Genomic DNA, 24,961 nt, shown 5'->3' with positions numbered 1-24,961 from the left:
TCCAAGGACATTATTTTCTATGGGGGAAATCTTGCTGTAGAGTCCCAAGAAACCTGTAGGGCATGAACAGGTACAACACTTCTCTTCTTTGGATTTTATTGAGTGCATTCTTCCAGATGTCAGGCATTTGTCTCCTGGACTGGAATTCTACTACTTGGTCACTGTTAAATCACAACTTTAGTTGTATGCCATCTGCAACCAGTTCATCCACACGTGGCCCTGTTGCACTCTCTGGCTTGTTGCCAGGATGGCTAGCTCCTTATTCCCTCTTTCTGTGCAATTCTTTCTAGCCTGTCAGCTTTTTAACCAACATACTCTGGATGACCTCTCTCAGACCACTCAAGTTCCATTTCTACTAGGTAGGAGTGCACTTTCAACAAATACGTTTCTTTTGTTCTTAGCCCTCACCAAAGGGCATAGAAAATAAACTTTGCCAGCTTCTCACATGCTGGGAGGAAATTCTTCTGTTGGTTTCATCTGTGTAGTCCCATTTTTATTTTATGGTTGTGGAGGGTAGAATATGTGCCTGCTTCTGCAGGCATGTTTACTGTAGTGATCTTTAGGAGAAACTGTTTATAACAGGTTTGTCCAACATACAGCTCGTGGGCCGCCATACGGTCTGCCAAGCCATTTTATGTGACCTGAGGCACCTGCTCCACAGGAGTGGCAAGGCGGGCAGGGCCGGCCTGCAGGCCCCAGCTGGCAGCGAGGGGAGGGGAGCATCTTACCTGTGCCGGGCCGGGCTCATCACGTGAGCCAGGTCCTGCCGCCACTGCCCCAAGGGCTGCGTGGCACGGAGTTGCCCCAGCTGCGCCTGATTGAACAATCTGGGGACAGCGCCTGAACTACTTCTCTGGCTCTGCCCCTTGCCCCCAGCACGTGGCTGGGGGAGCTGCAGCATGGCCCACACCCTGCCCACATGCATGGTGGACAAGAGGCACAGGTAAGTTCCTGCGCGGAGCTGGGGGCATCTCAGGGCCAGGCCGGGGCTGCAGGGCGCATGGTTGCTGGAGCCAGGCTGGGCGGGAGGCAGGAGGAGCCTGACCCAGAGGCATTCTATGTCCAGCCACAACTGGGGATCCTAATGGCCCAGCCCTTATTAAAAGTCAGAGCTGCTGGTCTGGTACACCGTGAGGCCTACACTAGATGCGCTTTGCTCAAAAGCAGGCTACCAGCAATTGAATCACTGGAATCTTAGGAGGGTGAGAGGTTGCATGCAGGTCCCTTGACACTTTGGTGGGCGAGTGCTGCCTGTATTTGTGTTGGGTGTGGGTGCAGGGGCAGCATTGGGGTGAAAAGGTCAACAAGGAGTGCATGTGTGGGGGGATTCATAGTGATGTGGGGGGGGCTGGGAGCGGGTATAGGGATGAATGTAGGGAAGGGTATAGGGAGCGTGTGGGGGGGAGGGGTGAAGAGGGTGTGTTGGGAAAACCTGTAGAAATGAGTAGGGAGGTGTGAAGGAAGTACATCTTTGGATGGGCTTCCCTAGCGGTCAAGGTTCATGTTGCCATCAATCTCTGTGTAGAAAAGGGGAATTTATTTTAAGACTGGATGATGCTGACAAACCCTTCTGATGTTGCTATTTAAATTATGGTCAACATTTAAAACTAGGGTTTTATTATGTAACCTTTAGTCATAACTAGTTATTAATTCAATAAAAATAAATCTTCTTGAAGATTATTCTCAAAAATGCCCATATTTTGTTGCTTTGATTAGTTTCCACTCTGGCTGATATATTTTCCACGTTTGATTTGTCGACTTGCATTATGCTTCTTTCATTCATTGAGAAGTGAGTAAAAGTGAAAGTGTTTATTTTAGTTATTCTTGCTTTTATATAGTTTTTATTTTGGATTTTAAACCACATTTCCAGACCCATTTCATTGTCACTTCCTGCAGCTTCATTGGTGTCAAAGGTCACATGATATCACTTCCTGATGTGATACCACTTCCTGTGAGGTCTTTGAATATGGCTCGCCAGCCCACTGGTGATAAAAAGTTTGTGATCTGGCCCCACATTCAAAAAGGTTGGACACCCCTGGTTTAGAAGAACGTTTTAATGATGAGTAACTTCATTTTAGATCTGATGCACTCACCTCCCATGTGACCTCATTCATTTCCTAGCTAAAGTAGTAGGTGCACTGAAGTGGCAAGTACACAAGAGGGAGGTAGAAAGGGACTTGTAGAATCTTTAAATTTATACCTGCGGCCATTATTTATGCTGCACTGAAACAGGAGCAGGGGATTGTAACAGAGCATGGGGCACTCTGTTACTAGCAGCTGTCTCCAGTGCCAATTAAGTAGAGTTGCCTGATTGGGAGCAGGGCCCAGCTGTGTGCTAAGAGCTGAGCCCTGAGCTGCAGAGGCAGCAGGGATACTAGATCAAAAGCCTTTTGGAAGTCTAGGTATATAATGTTGACCTTCTTTCCTGTGTCCAGGTGGTGAGTGACCTGTTCATAGGAGGAGGAGATGAAATTGGTAAGACAAGACTTACCCTCGACAAAGCCATGCTGGCTGTCGTTCAGAATCTTACCCTCAACGAGCTTATTGCATATAAATTCTTTTAAATAGATTTTCTAGGATTTTCCTTGGTATGGAGGTTAAGCTGATTGGCCTGTAGTTGCCTGGGTCCTCCCATTTCCCTCCTTGAAGATGGGCACATTGTTGGCCCTCTTCCAGTCATTAGGGATCTCCCCTGTGTGCCATGATTTCTAAAAGAGTTTTGCCAGGGGTTCTGCAGTGATCTCAGCCGGCTCCATCAGCACTCTTAGGTGAAGTCCATCTGGTCCTGCTACCTTAAATGTCTAGCTCTTCTAGTTGGTTTTGCACCAGCTCAGCATCTGCAGTGGGAAGGCTGTCATTCCCACCATACCCCCTGTGATCCTTATCTTGCTTGTGCTTCCTCTTGGTCTGGTGAAATACTGAAGCAAAGTGGGCATTCAGGAGTTCATTTTTTTTCCTGAGTGTCCATTACCTGCTGTCCTGAGGTGCTAAGCAGGGGCTCCACGCTTCTGTTTGTTTTCCTTCTGCTCCCTACATACCTAAAGAAGGACTTTCTATTGTCCTTGACTCCTTTGGCTAACTTAAACTCAGTCGCTGCCTTAGCTTTCCTAATCATTTCCCTACAAGTGCAGACCACTGTTGTATAGTCCTCCTTGAGGACTGTCCGTAGCTTCCACTGTGTGTATGTCTCTTTTTCTTTTTCAAGAGGACTGCAATGTCCCTATTGAGCCAGGAGGGCTTGGCAGCCCTCCTGCTACCTTTCTTCTTCATGGGAATAGTTTTCTTCTGTGCTTCGAGGATCGTTTCCTTGAGGAATAACTGTTCTTTGTGCACCCCCTTCGCCTTCCGTCCCTGGTCCCACATCTCCTTCCCTACTAATGCCCTGAGCCTATTAAAGTCAGCGTTTTTGAAGTTCAGGATTTTAGTCCTGCTAGTTGACTTGTCAGCCTTGCGGTGGACAATGAACCTGTCTCCCAGGCTACCCTCAATGTTCCAGCCACACACAAGCTCATCTCCTTTCTCCAAGACCAAGTCTGGGAGAGCGGTACCTCTGGTTGGCCCTTGCACTGCTTGGCTCAGAAAAAGCTCCTTGATTTGATTATTTTTTTATAGTTAAGAAGATGCATGGCCAATTTGACCTAGCCGAGTTCTTCCCAATCTCTGTCCAAGTAATTGAAGTTGCTTGCGATAACCAAGTCCCTTGTACGCACGGCTTCTGCCGGTTCTTGAGAGAACTCCAGATCAAGCTCCTCCCCTTGGTTTGGTGGCCTGTAATAAATGCCCACAGTTAGGTCTCCTCTCTCTCCCCTCGCACCCTCCCCCCAACCTTGACCCAGAGGGTGTCAAGCTGCTTCTCTTTGTGGCCAGTGTCAGCCTCCAGGGAAGTGTACTGCTCTCTCACATAGAGAGCTCCCCCTCTGTCTTTTTTTCCTGCATGTTCCCTTCTGAGCAGGGCGTTAGCCCTCTACGACTACGCTCCAGTCATGTGAGGAGTCCCACTAGGTCTCTGTGATCCATACCTGGTCATATTGCCCATTAGAGAGCAGGAATGCTGGCTAGCTCCTGCTTGTTCCCCATGCTTGTGGCATTGGTGTACAGGCAGCTGAGGCCTCCAGCTGACACCCTCCATTTCCTGAGATGCTGTGGGAGAACCGTTCTGCTAGCATTTTCAAAACCAGTTATCTTAGTGTCCTCCACATGAGAGCTTTCCTGTGTGTCCATCCCCAGATGTGCTCTGCTTGGAATTTCCCTGTCCCCCGGCAAAGTCAGTAGAGGCACTTACAGGCCTTGCTTCTTTTGTACCTCTCCAACATTGCAATAATTTCTTGAAACAACATGTCTGAAATTATTTCAGCTGTACACAAGGCATTTTGTTTCAGTCTAGTGCTGTGACTCACAGCTGAGTAAGTCAGTTTGAATTAAAGGTTTGACTTGAATAAATACTCACCTCGCCCAGCAACAGAGTAGAACACACAGGAATGGCTTACCTGTTGTCAATAGTTTAATTGTATTTGATGGTAGTAACTGAATGTCTTAAGTACTTGTTTGAACAGCCCAATCCATTCTATTTAGCTTTTGAATGGTGTGCATCTGTATGAGAGACATTTTGCAATCACTTTATGAGAGTGGTTGTCACTGAAGCCTGCTTCTTTAAAGCTCTGATTCTAGGATGATGATATGACTGTCTCTTATATTTTGTCAGGAGCTGATTGATTATCTCCGCACATATTCTCATAGCGCAGTGTATGCTACATCATTGTCGCCACCTGTTGTGGAGCAAATCATCACCTCCATGAAGTGTATTATGGGTGAAGATGGCACAACTTTTGGTGAGTCTTTCTTGTTGGAGAAATACTTGCAACCTGGGGTTGAAGAGCATTCTGTATGTGCAGAAAATGTAACCCTTTATAGCCATGGCACACAGTAATTATGAAAGCTTACTACTGGATGATTTAGTGTTACTCTGGTAAACTACATCCCTGACTCAGAGCAAGCTAATTATTTACTTGACATTTTATAGTATTGCTGCTTTCCAGTATTGCTCAGCCTAGTTATCTTGTAGGATAGTCCCAGCTATGTAAGGTCATGTTAACCTTGCATACAAAACTGACATTTTATATTGAATTTTTTTCCTGTATTTGTTTTTGTTTTGTAATCTCTTCCTTACTACTCATGTTATGCATGTGCGTTACACTGTAAGTGCTGTTTTCAGGAGGTTTCCAAGACACAGGGCTGTAAGAGTAAGCAGTCCTGCTTTAACTGTAGATACCATAAAGTGTGGTTCTTGGAGACTCACTTTGGAAAGAAATAGGGAAGAACAGTTTTAAAACCATTTCTCAGTTTCAGAACTGAAGTACGTTTTCCTTGAAAGCTGCCTGCCGACATGTCAACAGAGAGTGTTCAGCCATTCTTCCATCCTGTCAGCTTTTTCCTCTCCTTTACAAAGACAGCAATTTGAAGGGAAGCTTGACAGCGTATATGAATGTTCTGGGAGACTTGCCTCCTCCCTCGAAGCGCTCTACTTCTACACCTAGGCATTTTTAAGCAGGTCACTCAAAAATGCTGATTCTGAGTTGGCCCATTGATTGGAAATATGTAGCAGCTGCTGTAGTAGAATATTCTCCGTTGCAGATGGAGATTATTGTTTAGATCTAGAGGCTTTATGTGGATGGTTTTTATGCAGCCCTCTTCATTGTGTACCAACAAGGGGTGTCAAGAGAGTTTATTCAGAATGGGTATGATGATTAGTAATCCAGACACCACCTTTTGAGTTCTAATAAAAATACAAATCTATCTGACTCCTGGTATTTTCAGCTTCAGCCACAAGGTGGTGGTAGGTATTGAAGAATTTGCCTGATCTGGAACATCAAGTGAAAGTAATCATTTCTGAGTGATAGAAAAGCATGTAGTGAACTCATAACTGTTTCTGTGTTAAAACAGGATTGATCCAACTTCTTTGCATTATTTTAAAGTTAAGACAGTGCTGATGATTGTTCCTAGTATACATTCTTTTGAGGAGGAATTGGTAATTGTTAAGACCAAACTTGCCAGGCAATTCTATCTATGGCCACCCTAGTTTGAGGGCTTTGTCTGGTTTTCCAGATGGGTGACCTGAGCATTGTGCCTAGAATCCTTCCCCAGCCTTCTGAAGTAGACATCCATAGGTTGTTACTATGGGAAGTAAAGCTATGGCAGAGATGGGTCTTTCAGCCTGCCCTAGTGATGGCTAGGTCTGAGTTGCTTTTGATTCAACATTTGTCAGCAACTCGTCTAATTGATTTCCTCAGGCATTGCTTTTGTTGGGCCACTGCCAATATTATGTGCTGTGCATAGTGAAGTGATGAGTGAAGAAAGTGTAACTGATTGCAAGCTGCAAATAAATGGGGCAAGGCTAATGTTTCCATAGTTTTCTTAAGTGTCATTTAGAAATGCTGGAATTTCTAGTAGCTTTTCTGTTTAGTCAAAGAGGTGATCTCGGTCTCTGTTATCCTACAGCAGTCATCAAAGCTTGGTGTTGCAAGCTTTCCTTTTGGGGGTGTTTTTTTTTTGGTGTTCCTCAGATGTGCTGGACTTGACAGCTGAAATCCGGTGTGTGTGGGCTCCCGTGCAGTGGTTTTCACACTTCCATGATAAGTCATCAGGGGATCTACTGAGCGATTAGGGTTAATGGCAGAGCAGGCCAGGAAGCAGTGTATCTCTTGTAACCTAGTTGTGTTCCCCTCCTCATCCCCATCCCTCTAATGTTAGTCCCTCACTCAGGCAATATGTGTTTCCCTACCGGCTTTGTCATCTTTCTTGGATTCACAGTTCTAAACATCTGCTAATAAAAGTTCTAGGGCTGCATCCATTGACTCCATGTCAGTCTGTAGGAAATGGGGGGGTGGGGACAGTCATGGCAGAAGTGATATAAAAATGAGTTTTGTGTGGGATATTCTCTCTTTTGAAAGCATCTTCTCCAATTTGCTTTCAGTGGGTGCATCAGTTGTCAACACTAACATGATCCAAGGTTGGGAATTAAGTATTTGTTATGTCTTTGTATTGTTTTCAAGCTGCTGTTGCCTTGTAGTCTTGTTTGGTGGAAGAAGTTCATTTAAAACCTCTTTGCATGGATTAAACTGCTCCTTACTGTGACCTTGTAAAATGCTTGTCCTGTTAGGGACTGTTGCTGAGTCACAGGGATTAAGAAGGCATTCAGGGTATAGGTAGAGTAGAATATGTAAGGCATAGCCATAAGGAGTGAGTGCGAATGGTAACTGTCAGGGAAAAGGTATAATTAAATGAAGGAGTATGTTGAGCTGTTGCTGTTTGTTTCTGAAATGGAGTAGAAGCTAATGCTAAGATTACAAACAAACATCCCATTTGTTTTAGGAGAAATTGCTTTCTCCCAGGACAGTCATTCAGGCATCCACGTCCATTGTCCTGGGACCATGTTAAAAAAGTTCATGGGATCAGCAGTGCTAAATTTGTCCTGGGACACTGCAAAGCAAATCTGAATGGCTGTCCTAGGATTGCGTCATTGAATCGATGCCAGAACTGTGGCGTGCATTCAGCTACTTGCTCAACTCTGATTTGGAGGCGTTTGTACATGCCTGTCCTGAGACTTTTTTTCTGTTCTAAGACAAATGAGCATCTGTTCCTGGCTATAAAACAAACATCCCCTCCCCAGTCCTGAAGTAGCAAAGACAAATTTTATAGGTTCAGGAAACTGAGGCATGTCATGACTGCCAAGGCCCAGAGGAAGCTGATAGTTGCTCTTAGATACTAGATTTATTGGTGCCCAATCCTGTGCTTTCTGCATGAGTTACTCCAAGGTGCCACCTTACCCTGCTGTGTAATTTGAGGTATGATAAAGCTTTGCATTCCAAGAGTGATTATTACAGCCTCTGACTTAGTCATTTGCCTGCACCTGCTCCACATGCATGATCTTAAAAGCTGTCATCTTCTGACATCCAGATTCTTTGTGGAAACTTATTATGAGATCAGAATGGTGACCCTGGAGTGAGAAACAAACTATAGGACTAGATTTCTCTCCCACAACCAGTACTTTCTCCTCCCCCTACGACCTTTATTTTCAAGCATTGGTATCTGATATCTAACAGAAGCAACTTTTTTAAATGGGTATTTCTGAATTCATGATGTACCTGGAATCACCAGACTTGCAACACGAGATGGGGACTGCACTGTGTAACTGTATATGTAGCTGAGTAACCATATATTATTACTAAATAGTCTCCTGACATCTCTTCAGTTTAAACTGCCGTAAACCAAACGGTGTCAATAAACGGGCAGCAGGGGTAATACGTGTGCCATACATAACAGCATGGTCACTTATGGAACACAGTGAGGAGGCTAATAAGCTGGTTTTTGACCTAATTGGGTGATGGCACATAAATATGTAGATTGCATTAGAACGTGAGTTGCATTGAGATTTTTGGTTTTTTTCATTGGCTGTTTAAATTAATGTCAGTCCTGGGTATTACTTTCCTAATAGTTGCCTTTGTGACTCTAAAAATGTAATCAAGGCAAAATTTGTGTGTCGTCAGTGAAATAGACTGCCCTAGATGGGTAGGCTTCAAAAACTGGCTCTTTTGACTGCCATACTGATGACTGGGCCATGTTTTCCATTCTTGGCGAGGTGCTGCTTCTGTTACTGCACTTCATACAGTGCTTCTCAAATCGCTTGCTTTAGAGTCCACCAGTCCCACTTATTGAGTTACTTTCCATACGCATAACTAGCTAAAGAAACCAGTTTTGAGATCTTCAGATGCAGTGCATGAGTTTTTTTTCCTGAGCTTTAAAGGTTTCTGCAGAAGCAACAGTAGCCAAGAATGAAAGATTTCAGATATGCTGGACGCACTGTCCTCTGGGAATGGAGCCTCTAACCACAATCCTCTTACTGGACTTGGCATGATGTAGAAAAAATGAGGGAAGAAAAAAATGGCTTCTTTCCACAAGACCAAGCACTGGTTTTGAGATTCTAACGCTCCCAGTCAGAACCCTGTCAAAGGAATTGCAAGTGGTTGGCATTGAAGGCATGTCTCAGTTGTTCAGTCTCTGCATCTCTCCCCCCTCCTTTCTGTCCTCAACAGAGAAAGAGGAATCTCTGGCTATCGTGGTGGCTCTGTCCACATGTGGTTTAGAGATGTCAAATAAAGGAAATAAAGCACAACATAAAACAACAATTTGCTTTCTTTACAGCTCAAAACTTATGTACACAAGATGGCCAAATGCTTCCTGGAGTCCTAATTAAAAACTAATGAATGCAACCATTAGAGACAGCAGGCAGAGGAAGCAGTCCCATGGTGTGAGGGGACTGCGCTTCTAGCCAGTTAAAACTTGCCAGCTCTTACTTGTCCTGGGCAGTAATTTGAGTACAAAACTTGCTCATTCTTACTAAAAGTGGAAGATGATAAAAACTAGAAATAAATCCCTGATGTTCCCTGGCTGGGGAGTGGGAAAAACAGATTTTGCAAAGCTAAGAAGCTGATTGGAGTAACACAAGTGATAGGATGGGTGCCTTTTCCTGTAATAAAAAACTGTCTCTGGCTGTGGCATGCTCCTGAAGTGGGATAAAGGGGCTCTGTTCATGGTTATCAATAAAGCAATGAGATTAATTTTGTTTTCATGTGGGATCTGATAATGTCAAATCTTGGAGCACAGCAGTGTTTGGTGTGCTTGGTAATTGGGTATGGCACCTTCCAGGAAAATCTAGGAAGTGCCATGGATAATTTAAGAGTGTTTTTCTTCCTTGACCATTTGGCTGTTAAGCCCTGATAGGTGTGCTCTTACTTCTGATTCAGTAGCCCAGTACCGAGGTTCCACAACACCAGCAGAGAATATGATGCCAGAGGTATCCTTCAGACTGAAATGAACCTGGGCGGTTAACATGAGGCATAGTTTCATAGATTCATAGTTTCTAGGGTCAGAAGGGACCTGAGCAGATCACTGATTCCAACCCCCTGCCATGGCAGGAAAGAGTACTGGGGTCAAACGACCCCAGCAAGGTGTACATCTAGCCTTGTCTTGGAGACCACCGGAGTAGGAGCCAACACCACTTCTCTTGGAAGTTGGTTCCAGATCCTAGCCGCCCTGACAGTGAAGTAGCGCCTCCTGATATCTAGCCTAAATCTACCGTCTGCCAGCTTGTGACCATTATTCCTGGTCACTCCTGGTAGTGCTCGGGGGAACAGGGACTCCCTCAATTCCTGCTGATCCCCCCTGACTAGTTTGTAACAGGCCACTAGATCCCCCTCAACCTTCTCTTGTGGAGGCTGAACAGGTTCAGGTCCTATAGCCTCTCCTCGTAGGGCCTGCCCTGCTGCCCCTGATCATGCAAGTGGCCCTCCTCTAGACCCTCTCAATGTTGTCCACATCCCTCCTGAAGTGCGGCGCCCAGAACTGGATGCAGTACTCCAGCTATGGCCTGACCAGTGCCACACAGAGGGGGAGGATCACCTCCTTGGACCTGCTTGAGATGCATCTGTGGCTGCATGACAAGGTGCAGTTGGCCTTCCTGTCTGCATCCCCACGCTGCCGGCCCATGTTCATCTTGGCATCAATAATGACTCCAAGATCCTTTTCTGCCTCTGCACTGATGAGAAGGGAGTTCCCTAGCCTGTAGGTATGCTGCTGGTTCTTCCTCCCCAGGTGCATCACCTTGCACTTGTCAGTGTTGAATCCTATCCTATTCTCATCTGCCCACCCCTGTAACCTGTCTAGGTCTGATTGCAGCCTATTCCTCCCTTCCCACATCCCCTCACATCTTAGTGTCATCAGCAAATTTGAACAGGGTGCTTTTTACCCCCTCGTCCAAGTCACTAATGAAGATGTTGAACAGTGCGGGCCCAAGGAACGAGCCCTGGGGCCCCCACTGCCCACATCCCTCCAGGTCGAAAATGACCCATCCACCACCACTCTGTGGGTGCGGCCCTCCAGCCATTTGACTGTGTGGGTGTCTACACCACAGCCCCCCAGTTTCTTAATGAGAATGGGGTGAGAGACGGTGTCAAAAGCCTTCCAGAAGTCCAGGAAGACTATGTCCTCTGCTACCCCTGCATCTAAGGATTTGGTGACCTGGTCATAGAAGGCCACCAGGTTGGTCTGACAGGACCTGCCTCTAATGAACCCATGTTGGTTGCCCCTAAGCATAAGGGCCCCTCACTAACCCTTGGCCTAGATGTGCCTTCCCTGGGATCTAAGGGGGGCCCAGAGGGGGGTGGCTGTTCCGGTCCCTGCTCAGAAAAATGGAGGCAAGACCAGATTTCCTAGCGTGTCCTGCAGGGGTCCCACGTTACCCAGAACCTTCTTTTTGCCCCCTGTGTATTTAAAAAAGGACTTCTAGTCCCAGTTCCATCTCTGCCTTGGCCTTCCTGACCGCCCCCCTGCATCCCCGAGCAACCGCAGTATAATCCTCCCTGGTGATGGCCCCTCCCTTCCATTGGGTGTGCGCCTCCCTTTTAGCTAGGAGACATTCCTGGATGCTTTTAGCAAGCCATGGGGGCTTTTGCGCCCTCCTGCCCCCTTTGATCCGTGTTGGGATTACCTCCCTTTTGGGCTTGGAGGATCGTCTCCTTAAGGAGCGACCACTCTTCTTGGACACCTGGCTCCCCTCCCCTCCGGGACCTCAGTGCTTCCCTGACGATTCTCCTTAGCTCATTGTGAAGTCCACCCTCCTGAAATTTAGGGCTGCTGCCTTGCTGTAGGCCTTTGCCACCTTGCGCTGGATGGTGAATTCCAGCAGGCGATGATCACTGTCGCCCAGGTGGTCAAGCACCCGCAGCCCCCTCACCAGGTCGTTGCCGGTGGCCATCACCAGGTCCAACAAGGCATCTCCCCTGGTGGGGCTGTGCACCTCCTGGGTTAGATGGAGGTCCTGCATTTGAGCTAGGAACCTACGTGAGCGGTCAGACCTGGCTGACTGCTCTTCCCAGCAGATGTCTGGAAAGTTCAGGTCACCTGTGATGACAACGTCCTTTGACCTAACTACCTCTGTGAGCTGACTTAAGAATTCCTGGTCTAGCTCTTCCCCTTGGTTGGATGGTCTGTGGTAGACCCCCACAGTTGAGTCTTTCCCCACGACTGCCTTGTATTCTAACCCAGAGCACTTCAGAGTGCCCCTCCTCTGATTCTTTGCCAATTGCCGAGGATGTGTATTCCTCCTTAATGTACAGCACCGTGCCACCAACTTTCCTCCCTGTCCTGTCCCTCCTGTACAGCCTATAGCCCTTGATATTCACCACCCAGTCATGTGTTGGGTCCCACCACGTTTCAGTGAGCCCCACTATGTCTGAGTTTGGTGTCAGCTAGCAGGAGGGTAAGTTCCTCTTGCTTGTTTCCCATATACAAGCATTTGTGTAGAGGCATTTGAGGCCTCCCGTGGATGTGTGCACTGGCCCCTACTCTCAGCATTACCCTGGCCCCTGTTGCTTACCTGTGTATATGTTCTGCTCATCGGTCTAGGCTGGGCTGTACTTGTGGGTGTTGCTTCGTTTGGCAGTCCAAGGCTTCCTCTGCCCTCGTTTTCCCCTTCCCCCAACGAGCCTAGTTTAAAGCCTGCTGGAGGAGATCTGCCAACCTAGAAGAAAACACACACTTACCTTTAGGGGAAAGGTAGAGCCTTTCAGGGATTTTTTTTTTTTACCAAAAGTAGAAAGTGAATTTTGTAAGTTTTGAAAAGTAACTAGCTTCCATCAGACTATGTGCCTTTTCACATGGAGGCCTTTTCAAACCAGAAATGACTGTTTCTGTGTTAGTTAAAATGGTCCCAACAGATGTGGTTTGGTATGAAGTGCACTTCGAGACTTGGCTTGCCACAGAGACACTGGAGACCAGGAGCATTGTCAAAGCCTGACTAGCCCCCTGGTTCCCAGTTCATGCTAAACCCCAAAAATGAGGCAATCAAGCTCCTCTAAAACATGGCCCCCGTATTCAAACTAGTACCTGTTGTTGCAGGTAGTAGTAGGCATCTGTCAAAATTTGGAGTACAGAGCCCTGCTATGGAGATACCTTCCAGTGGCAGCAAAACGAACAGCATCTGCATTAACCCTTCTGGCTCCCTGATGTCAGGTGTACCACTACCAGAGGTATCCTTCTGGATCATGGTGTATGCATGAGTGGTCACCTAGACATTTGACACATATGCCCAGGCAGGAGCTTTGGAGAAGTGGAGGCTGCCCAGACCTTCCACCTCCCCCACCCCTTTGGAGTACTGAGACAGAATCCAAAGTCTACACTGTGTCCAGAAGTTCAGTGCCTTGATGGCTGTAGTTATGTGCACGTTTGAGAATCATACCTAGGTCTCCATTTGGCAGAACAAGGATGCTACCACTGAACCATAACAGCAGTACCATCTCTTTGCCTATTGTCAAAGAGCAGTTGAATTGGGACAGTGTCACAGCTCAGTGACCTGAAACTTGTTTCTGTTGTCCACCTTTCTGTCAATTTAACCCGAGTCCTGACAATTGTAAGGAGTGTTCTAAATATTTGTTAGAAATAACTAATGTAGCAATAGTAGTCCTAAAAGGAGTACAAATGACATTGAGCTCAAGGAGCCCTAAGGACAAGTTGAATGGTGAGTTGTCGCCCTTGGCATTTTTAAAGCATGCTAAATTAGCAGGGTGACACAATGAAGATCTACACAATTTTAGAGGGTGGAGCTTGGGTTGTGATGAGAACTTTTTTATGAAATGGTCACTCTCTTTTCCTGTGTGTTTTGTAGCACCCAGAGGTCCTAAGGAGTATGTTGAGAACTGTCCTTGCTCTGAAGGTCTCGTTTGAGATGTTGCCAAAGAGTGGATTTGGCTATGTAAGCCACTTGAAGTTTGTCTTAAAGTAAAGAATTAATGAAGAGCTATGTGAGCAGCTTTCAAAAGTTTACCAATATATCTGGTCATGGCTGAAGAGTTCTCAGGATGAAGTACAAATAATATTAGAATGGAAATGACTATTTCTATTTATAGTAGTTTTTCAACAGATTTTAGTTTTCCACAGTGTTGAGCTAAGCAATGCAGACTTGATGTATTTGCATATAATCAGGAAAAATTAAATCCATTAGAATTGAAATTTTTAAGTTGGCTCTAATCTATTAAATTGTAATAAAGAAAGGAGGGCTCAGTGTGTTTAGTCAATATAAACTGTATTCTTATGTGGAAGTGACCTAGATGTCTACGTAAAAACTAGCCTATTTCTACAGTTTTTTGTTAACTGTGTTGTCTCACTTTCATTAAAAAATACGTATTTTTACTTCAAGATAAGACACAGGCTCAAAGTAGCTAAATTGCACATCTTCTCTTTTACATTTTTAAAAGATTTTATCATGTAAAGCGCTCTTTGGCTAGTGAAGACGAGCCTAAAATATATAAAGGTGTCAAAGCACACAGAACCAAAGCAGCATCCCCCAAAAGTGATATTTGTCATTGAATTTAATGTGGCTTCCATCACTGATTGGGGTGGTTGTTGCTTTGCAGGCGTGGTTTGTTTTTTGGATTATTTTGTTTTTTTAATTAGCATGGAGATCTTAACTTGTCAATACTTGGGCAATCCCATGCAGTTCAAAGGGAGGCAGCGTTTGCTGTTGCAGCTGAAGAGGGAATAAAAACTCCTTGTGTAGGTTGCGGTTGAAAACATTCAATTAGCATTAAGCTTGGCTCATTTGAATTCCCCCCCACCAATGGACTTGTTAATGAGATGTTAAATTATCACCTTGAGAATGGGGACCAGTCAAAACTAATTTGAGCAAAGAGAAACTTTTTTTTTGCAGCCCATGTAAATACCAAGCTGAACTGGGAACTGTTGGAAAAACAAATACTTTGGGGGTCATAAAGAGAGTTTCCTGCTTCTCCCCAGGGGACTGACAGCTTTAAGCATCACTCACTGTTGCTACCTCCTGCTGCAAGTCTTAAATCCAGCTTGTTGCTGCACCCGAACCCCCCTCCCACATGACATAGGCTGACTCTTGAGAGAGGCTGTTAACCTGGACCGGGGGGGGGGGGGGGGGGGGGTTTCTGGCTCTGGTGCTTTGAAGAATGTGTGTTTACGAATGTTGACAGAATTTCTGCTTTCACTATATTACATCTTCATAATGCTGTGCTTGGGTGGGAATAGAAGATTTCCAGTGTCTTCCTCTTCTTTTGGACATTAATCATTATTGTGGGTGTGTGACTGCACAGTGCCCCCCAAGTTAGACCTGCTTGTGTACTTCCCTTTTGTGGCTAAATAGCATGGTAAATCCCTTGCTGTTTTCATTTTGGAATAGAAATTGCAGTTAGGTGGTCTTCAGAGAACAAAAGCTGAGTTGACAGACGATGACTGCTACAAATTGACTTTCTTTCAATGGCTTATTTTTCTTGATTTATGTATCAAGTGAAGTAGTAGGGGTCTTTCACCCATTCACACACTCCATATAAGATGGTATTATTTATTTATTTGTCTGTAGAGTGGTTTTAGAACTCTAATCTTCTGGTCATGCTTACAAGGAAGGAAAATATTTCTGTTAAGGAACAGTTAGGATGCAGCTTGCAAACTCCAGCTGGCTGAATCATCAACTTACTTGAATCAATTTTCAAATTTGATGGAAGCATTAAATCAGAAGTAATGGTAGATGAGATAATAAAGAAAAAGTTTGATGCCTGTAACGGGTGTATTGGAGTTAATTTAAGTTCTCAGTTCTCAGTCCAGTGCTTTAAGTCACTAGATTGACTTCAGGTTTTCAGGTGTCTTCATGTGCCTGGTGAGCAACTTGTCTTACTAGAGGTGGATAGGCACCAATAAAAGGAAAATTAACGTTATTGGCTCTTTTTGGCCACCGTAGCTGATAATGTCACCAATAAATATAACCGACTCTGCATGTAAGCATGCAGCCTCAGCATGCACGTGGCCAGGAATACATCCAGGCAGCATGGAGAGCAGCGTCCTGCAGATAAATCTGTGGAGGGTAAAGGGTGTGGGGGTGCAGATCGAAGCCCCAGTCGTGCAAGGGAAGGAGTGGTATTGGGGGCGCTGCCCAGCCAGAGCAGTGAATGGGTCCCCAGGTCTAGGGTGGAGAGTGGGATGGAGCCACAGGTGGCTCATCCAGGAGGTGAGGGTGGAGTGTGGAGCAGGGGTGGCTCCCAACTGCTGCACGTAGCCCTGGGAGAGGTATGGGGGGGCATGTGTCCCCTGGATTTGTGTGCAGGACAGAGGTGGGCTGCCCACTGTGGGCTTGGGGCTCTCTGCCCAGCTGCTTTTGCCCTGGAAACCGCATGCTGTTCATGTCCCCTGCTTGCCCTTCAACAGTGGGGGTGGCAAGTTGTGCCCCCTGCCCTGGGAGCCACGTCCCCTACCCATGTGGCAGCAAAGGCAGCCAGGCAGAGAGCCCTGAGCCCACAGTGGGCAACCTGCCTCCACCCTTGCCCTGCTCAGTTCTTCTCCTAAAAGTGTCCTGGCACTTAAAAATGGTGACAGCAGCATTCGAACTAAAGCTCATTTTTGTTCAATGTCTTCGTCAATGACCTGGAAGATACCAGAGTGCACCCTCAGCAAGCTTGCAGATGACACCGAGCTGCGGGGAGAAGTAGGTGTGCTGGAGGGTAGGGGTAATATTCAGAGTGACCTAGACAAGTTGGAGGATTGGGTCAAAAGGAATTTCATGAGGTTCAACAAGGACAAGTGCAAAGTCCTGCACTTAAGATGGAACAGTCCCATTCACAAGTACAGTCTGGGGCTGACTGGTTGGACAGTGACTCTGGTTGAAAAGGACCTGGGGGTTACAGTGGACAAACTGAAAATGAGCCAGCAGTGTGCTTTTGTTGCCAAGAAGGCTAATATACTGAACTGCATTGGTAGATATGTTGCCAGTAGGTCAAAGGAAGTAATTATTCCCCTCTATTCGGCACCAGTGAGGCCACATCTGGAGTACTGTGTTCAGTTTTGGGCCGTCCACTACAGAAAGGATGTGGACAAATTGGAGGGAGTCCAGTGGAGGGCAGTAACAATGGTGAGGGGGCTGGGGGACATGACTTATGAGGGAAGACTGGGGGATCCTGGGGCTTATTTAGTTTAGAGAAGAGGAGACTGAGAAGAGACTTAATAGAAGTCTTCAGCTACCTAAAGTGGGGTTCGAAAGAGGATGGAGGTAGGCTGTTCTTAGTGGTGGCAGATGACAGAGCAAGGAGCAATGGTCTCAAGTTGCAGCAAGGGAAGTTTAGGTTAGATATTAGGAAAAATGTTCTCACTAGGAGGGTAGTAAAACACTGGAACAGGTTACCTAGTGAGGTGGTGGAAGCTCCATTTTGGGAGATTTTCAAAACCCAGCTAAACAGATCTTTGGATGGGATGATCTAGTTGAGGCATGGTCCTGCTTTGAGCAGGGGGTTGGACTAGATGACCTTCTGAGGTCCTGTCCAACCCTAACTTTCCATGATTCATTTGACGAGCTTTATTTCAAGCACCCCTGCTGCTGTTATCAGACAATATGCCTGGTGTATAATAATTGGCTATTGGTATCAGCCAAGAAAATCTTTACCGGTGCACCCCTACTTCTTAAGTAATATCATTGTGGCAACCACAGCAGTTGCTTACATAAAATATAAAACCAGGCATGAGAGAGAGATTGTTAATTACTATATTGCGATACTGTGTACGGCACAAACAAGATCTTTTTTTTTTTTTTTTTTTAAGTCTGTCCCTAATCCTGAAGTGTTTACAAACTAAAGAGTATTCTGGTTTCTCTTGGGAGCTGAAAGCACAGAGAGAGAGAGCGAGTATCGTTCATGTTGCCAAATGTTTTTTCTGTGGGTTACCGGGAATTATTTGGGCCACAGGAATTTCATAGACCGGTTAAAGAACTGTTGCATTGGGGCGTATCTGTACTTAAAGCTTTTTTAACTTATGTGGCTACACTAAACAGAATAAATGAATTTTACTGACTTTTTAGCCTAGTGCCTGTCACTTAATTTTTTTTTTTTTATTTTATTTTTTTATTAACGTTAGTGCAGGTCAGCTAGTACAAATATCTCCAGCACTGACAAACCTGAACTTTGCTGCTGCTTACCTCTTGCAGGTATACAGATAACTTGCATTTTTTGCATGTTTAGAAAATACGTTCCTTAGGTCATATGAATTTTTGGTATTTAGGCGGGGGCAACCTTTTTTTCAAAGCTATGCACAAAAACTATGTTGTCTTTGAGGAGAAATTGTACAAATATTTAAGGTATATTTGCATTTAAATTTATGACTCTGAAATTGGGGGACAGGAACAGAATCTCCATCCCAGAGTATCAAAAGAACAGTTATACAACTTAAATCCATACTACAAGACGTCTTTTCTATGAATCTGATTTGGGAATAGATTCTTTTATCACTGAAGAATAAAAATAATAATGTCTATATTAAAAAGGGGGTTGGATGACACAGGTCATTAGCCCCATTATGTATTCTTTGGTACTATGTAGGATCTTACAACACACATTGGAAAGAATAATCAAGCAGAAAATGAAAAAGACTGCAACATGGCTTGATCCAATCTGTCAGTCCATTCTAATATCCTTTAACTGAATAACTGACTGCTTAAATAAGGACAGTATAGAGGACCTAATTTATCTGGAGTTAAGCAAAGTATTTGAAGCTACCTCCAGGAAATTATCCAAGATGATGATTAATACTGTTACTGTAAGGCAAACAAGGAGGTGGCTAAAATGAAGATTACAAAAAGCTACGTATACATTTTTGCTGCAAGATTTAGATGCATGCTTATGTATTTGGTAGATGACATGAAGCCAGCATTACCAACATGGGAGAGGATTGAATTATCATATGAGAAGAATTGAGAGCCATTATCAAAAACTTCTGGAAAGCTTTTGCTTTCTGGTGTGGGCATAGCTTTGAAATCCTACATGGTGGCAGGATGGGAATAGGAAGGAAGATTAGAAGAGCAAATGTAACCAGGGATTATCATAACTGTACTTAAACTGTGTGTATGACAGCTGTTGCATTTGCAGTAGTAAAAACTAAAATTAGATATGTTGGTACAAGTTAGAGAACTTCTTGGATCTCTTAGTGTGTGTTGCCAATGTGAATGGCACATTCATGCAGTCATGTTTAGGGTAGGTCTACACAGCACTAATAGCAGTTTAATTGCACTAGCAGCTGCAACTTCTTTTCTTTTGTTTTCTTACCCATTCAAAGTCAGGATCCTTGGAAGTTGCAGCAGTACAGTAAAAGCCAAGCTTTGGAAGGCACGACACAGAATAAAGAAGTCTAAAAGCTGTGTCCCCCCCCTTCCCCCCCCCCCGGGGATACAATCTACTCATCCACCTTCCTGCAACTCCATGTAGCAAACTGCCAGGTATTATTTTCCAAATATACCTTCCAATCGTGAGGAAAGCTGGGGAGAGAGTATGGTTGTCAGAACAACTTTACAGACATGTCATTGACACTTGATATGTCTGTAAAGTTGGCTATAACTGTAAATGAGGGAGATGGACCACTTTGCTCTTGGCAGTTGTTATACTGTGGAACTGAGGGGTCAAAAGCACCTCCTGTGGGAAAAGATGGAAATCTTCAGCAAAAGAACTGGTAAAATGCTTCACCTAAGACTTGGGGCACTAGGGACTTTTTATACCAACCTCCTACAGAAGTTCCTACAGCTCTCAGGCACAAACCCTTCTCCCTTCCAAGTCCCTGGCTACTAAATGACCACACTAACATGCATATGTTTTGCCACCGACACCCCAAACAATAGACTCATTTCTAGTCGCTAGATAATTTCTGTGCTGTGTGTGGTAGCAGTCATGTGATACCTGCCTCTTCCAACATCTATCCTGTCAACTAATTCAGAAGATTTGGTGGGAATGTCAAGAACTACATCAGAGCCTAGCAGGATACAGATATTCTTAAAGGGATGTGTGCCATGTTCTATTAAGCCAAATTAGGCCTTTGAAACGGTATCCCACCCCATACTGGTGAACAAGTTAAGGGGCTGTGACTTGGATGACTGCACAGTCCAGTGGTTGGAGAATTGGCTGGAGGGTCGCACCCAGAGAGTCGTGGTGGATGGGTCGGTTTCGACCTGGAAGGGTGTGGGCAGTGGGGTCCTGCAGGGCTCGGTCCTTGGACCGATACTCTTTAATGTCTTCATCAGCGACTTGGATGAGGGAGTGAAATGTACTCTGTCCAAGTTTGCAGATGACACTAAGCTATGGGGCGAAGTGGACATGCCAGAGGGCAGGGAGCAGCTGCAAGCAGACCTGGACAGGTTAGACAAGTGGGCAGAAAACAACAGAATGCATGCAGTTCAACAAGGAGAAATGCAAAATGCTGCATCTAGGGAGGAAAAATGTCCAGCACACCTACAGCCTAGGAAATGACCTGCTGGGTGGCACGGAAGTGGAACGGGATCTTGGAGTCCTAGTGGACTCCAAGATGAACATGTCAGCAGTGTGACGAAACCATCAGAAAAGCCAATGGCACTTTATCGTGCATCAGCAGATGCATGACAAATAGGTCCAAGGAGGTGATACTTCCCCTCTATCGGGCGCTGGTCAGACCGCAGCTGGAGTACTGCGTGCAATTCTGGGCGCCACACTTCACGAAGGATGCGGATAATCTGGAGAGGGTCCAGAGAAGGGCCACTCGTATGGTTAAGGGCCTGCAGGCCAAGCCCTACGAGGAGAGACTAGAGAAACTGGACCTTTTCAGCCTCCGCAAGAGAAGGTTGAGAGGCGACCTGGTGGCTGCCTATAAGTTCATCAGGGGGGCACAGAAGGGAATTGGTGAGTATTTATTCACCAAGGCCCCCCCGGGGGTTACAAGAAATAATGTCTACAAGCTAGAAGAGAGCAGATTTAGATTGGATATTAGGAGGAACTTCTTCACAGTTCGAGTGGCCAAGATCTGGAACGGGCTCCCAAGGGAGGTGGTGCTCTCCCCTACCCTGGGGGTCTTCAAGCGAAGGCTAGATTTGTATCTAGCTGGGGTAATGTAGGCCCAGCACTCTTTCCTGCTTATGCAGGGGGTCGGACTCGATGATCTATTGAGGTCCCTTCCGACCCTAGCATCTATGAATCTATGAAACCTGATATAGACACCTGATATATGGACATCTGTGCCTACAGCTGTTCCATTCACTTTCTCATCCCTTTTCAGGGAAGAGTTAAAGAGTGAGTTATAAGTGACCTTGTTGCTTTACCTAGAAGGCGTAGAAGAGCCTCATCAGGTGTACAGAAAGAAACAACTTTTGCTGTTTTCTTAGTCTGAAGATGCATGTCTAATCCTTAGGCTTGAGAAGCCTGAATAAAAAACCTAGTGGTCTCATTTGCAATGACAGTGCTTGCTTCTATCATCCCATTTCTTCCAGACTCAATACCTGGTTTGCATCACTGTTTGCAGGACTGGTACAGGGTCTTCATAAAGTCCTTGTGCACTTTTAAACGTCAATGACTTATGTTGTAGGTATGATAGAAACAATCTGTAAATTTGCTTTTAAATGCCATTTATTAAAGTTTTAGGATGACTAGAGTACACAGTGCTAAACTTCAACATAACCACCATCCCTCATGATATAGTGCTCAATCTGAAAGGCACTGTCTCTAGTCACCAGGCTGGTTCTTCTAATGAATTATGAAAAACTAGCAAATTGCCTGTCAAGAATGGCAGGGGAGTGGGAGGGGGGCAGAGGCTCATGTCAGAGGTGCCTGTGCACACCACAAGTGTCCCGAGCACTTGCCACCTGCTGCTGCTGTTGTTGCTGCTGACAGTGGGGCTGTGCGCCATGGGGTGGGGTCTCCACACCACTCCCATCTTTGCTCACATCCCACATACCCACACCCTGCCCCCACAATCCCCACATACATCTGGTACACCCCCCCCCCCAATATGCACAGCCATGCCTCCTCTCAAACCCCACACACACTTGCCATACCCCACCATACACATGCATCTACCCCATCTACATCCTCCACACAAAATACAAGAATAAGACTGTTCTTGACTTATAAAGTCTTTTCTATATATACTACACAAATCATGACAAACATTTTTGTAATAAAATTAAAATAAGTTATAGTAAATATTTGGCTTTTAGTATATGATTTTTTCTTTTTCTAGTTCAGATGGCAACCCCCCCTTCCTCAAAGGGGGCAAGGGGCGGGACTTCCAGTGGCAAAGGTCAGGAGTTAGGGGCAGGACTTCAGGCCCCAAGATGGCAACCAAGGGGCAGGACAACCAATGTGGCCCTTGACAGTTTACCAAAACTTAAGCAACCCTCCAGCTGAAATAATTGCCCACCCTGATCTAGTGTATTCTGTGATGACTTGAGATATCTGAAAGGAAGGTCTGAGAACAGAACATGTTATTGCAGGCCCAGCTTGAGGACTGGGACCCACAAATGCCTGGAAAAGAAGTCCCTTTTTAAACCCATCCCCAACAAAGAGGCTAATTGTAGACACTTGTGATAGTTGCAAGAGTATTTGTTTTGGCCATCTAATGAATTGAAGGTCCCTGGATGATAAATTTAGCATGGCCTAGAGTTCAGACTAATCAGGTTGGCCTGTTTTATTATGGCTTTCCTTCAGCCCTTTCCTAATAAAAGTATTCCTGGCCAACACAGGAGCCATGCACTTGAATAAACAAACAAGAGATCTGTTCCTTGCCACTCTGTTGGTAGGGGCATTGAATTATAAACCTAGTGTTATCAGAATGGGGAAAAGCCGTTCATTTAGTCTTTTGTCTCCTGGAATTCAGCAAGTCTGGTTGCTGCCTGCCTTGCTCAGGAATTTGCTAATTACAAGTAGTAATTACAAATCCATCATGTTAATGTTGCAGATCCCTCACCTGTAATGTACTTGTTTGCCATCAAAGGTAGTCCCAAGCACAGATAAGGAAGAATGAATGATGCTGTCTTTACTGGTAGCTGCAGTTCTGGTTCCATGGCTTCCAAGTTATCTCCCACACCTAACCTCAAGTACTCCTAGCTAGGTGAGATTCAAACATTTCACTTGCTTTCATATGTGTTGTTGCTTAACTGAGTACTGTAGATGAAGATTGCTCCCTACAGAGCAGGAAAATATCTGCCATAAAAATATGGTAAATAAGAGATAAAAACACAGTCTTTTCCCCTGGGCAGTCTAGCATAGTCTGAATCTTATTCAAGTATTAACAGTGAAGATCCTCGACTATTTCTTGTGCTTAAAGCAGTTCAGCTCAAATTTAAAGATCTGCTACAGAAATTGCAATTTGCCACTTACCCCCAACATTTTTGAGTTGTTTTTCTTGCCATCCAGTATTATTACAAAAAAAAAAATCTAAAGGAATTACTGCATTTGTCACCCATCAGTCAAAAAACCTACCTTTGTGGGAACTTGGTATTGTTGTCCCAGGGCTCTTGCAACCTCTCCAGGAGTGCTGTTTGCATCATCTTGTTCTGAAGATAGCCTTCCTAGCTGCTCTCTCCTTGGGTACCACTTTTTGCCAGAAGAGTAAGTTAACTGTAGGCAGTTATGATTGAGCCTTGCTAAACAATACCTTTTAGGAAAAAATAAAAGGTCATGCCAAGATCTTTCTTGAAGGTCATTCCTAAGAACGTTGTCTGAATTTCATCTAAACCATCCCACCTGTCCTCTTCCCACAATGATACTTGCCCTCAAGGGAAAAGAAATTCCATAAACCAGTATTCAGGACTTTGTTTACTGGACAAAAAGTGTTCAGACTGTCATCCTGGCTTTACCTTACAATGTTCAGATATGGCTAGAAACAGCCATCTCCTATTAAAGGGTAGCAAAATAGGTAACGCACAACAACTCTGTTGCTGACTGTCATGCCTCTCACACCAACTATCAAGACTTGTTTTATGAAAGCTCAAGTGGTGGTCTCTGTGCTTCAGAAAGTTAAAATGTGATGATACAACCTTTGTCAAATGTTGTTCTCTTTGACTGCTAACTCAAATGATAAGTTTGGAAGAATTGTCATAACCACTGTTTCGGTTGAAACTTGTTCCTACTGTCCTGGTATTTGTCAGGCAGCTACAGTGAGATCCGTAATGATCATGCTTACAAGACTGTTCCACTGTGGTTCTTCCAGATGTCATGGTCACATTGGATCCTTCAGTCCCTGCTGAATCCGAGCATACTACGGGCTTTTGGTCATGATAGAACAAGCAGTTTGTGGCCAGATGGTCATTTATGTACTCCTGTGAGCATATGAGGATGCTTCAGTGTATATTTAATCCCAATAAACTGATTTAAAAAATTATAAATTGCATGCACACCTACTCTGAAGACGTACTGACTACCATGTCTCAAACATCCAGTAACTGAAGGGTAAGTATTCAGTTTACAGATGTCAAGTCTTCATTTTGCAAATTATTCAGATAACAGGACATGCTACTTGAGAAGTGAATTCTTAGCGATAAACTAAATGTCAATATTATGGATTGACAGTATCTCCATAATACAGCTGCAAAAGCAGGTTTCCTTTATGAAAATGGTGGGGTTTTATCTCAGAAAGCCAGTCTCAAGCCAGGAAAAATGTCTTGGTCTTGTTCCTGTCAGACTGAAGCCTAACACTGCTCCCCTGGAATTAAAGTGGTTTCACGAAATGTTTCTTGAAGCTGGCAGTAGCAGGAAGTTAGTCCTTTTGCATAGTTGAAAACTGTTTTTGTTTCCTAGCTTCTTCTGACTTTCAAAGACTTTCGCTCTAAGACGTGTATCTGGGGGGGATCCTTTCATGTGTAGGGTAGCTATGAAAAAATTCTAAAAAAAATCACTTTAGCCACATGTTGATTGCTATTTCAAAAGTTGACATGAAAAACTTTTTCCCTGGCAGTATCTGGTATCTGGGGAAGGCTTTCTAGATGAGTTGACTTCTACAAATGTTATGCTTAGTACAGAAAAATGCTTGCACTTGTATGGTTTATTCTTCCTTCTGTTCACATTGCCACCGCATCCCTCCTGGTCATGGGACATTTTCATTTGCTCAGTAGTTGCAAAAC

The 24,961-nt window shown here is 44.8% G+C and overlaps 1 protein-coding gene across 2 annotated transcripts in view; it reads left to right on the top strand.

The window, feature by feature from the left end:
- SPTLC2 (serine palmitoyltransferase long chain base subunit 2) overlaps positions 1–24,961 on the top strand; it is a 127,611-nt gene that overhangs the window by 52,420 nt on the left and 50,230 nt on the right. For both annotated transcript variants that reach the window (XM_090033793.1, XM_090033795.1), the window contains exon 9: positions 4,703–4,829. In XM_090033793.1, the coding sequence (XP_089889919.1) occupies positions 4,703–4,829 (127 nt within the window). The remainder of the gene's footprint in view (positions 1–4,702; positions 4,830–24,961) is intronic.

Source organism: Crocodylus siamensis, chromosome 2 (assembly GCF_052110815.1).
Source record: "Crocodylus siamensis isolate JL-2025a chromosome 2, ASM5211081v1, whole genome shotgun sequence".
In the NCBI taxonomy this organism is placed as follows: domain Eukaryota; kingdom Metazoa; phylum Chordata; order Crocodylia; family Crocodylidae; genus Crocodylus; species Crocodylus siamensis.
The sequence above is the reverse complement of the archived record's forward strand: the minus strand, read 5'-3'. Positions and strand labels throughout refer to the sequence as shown.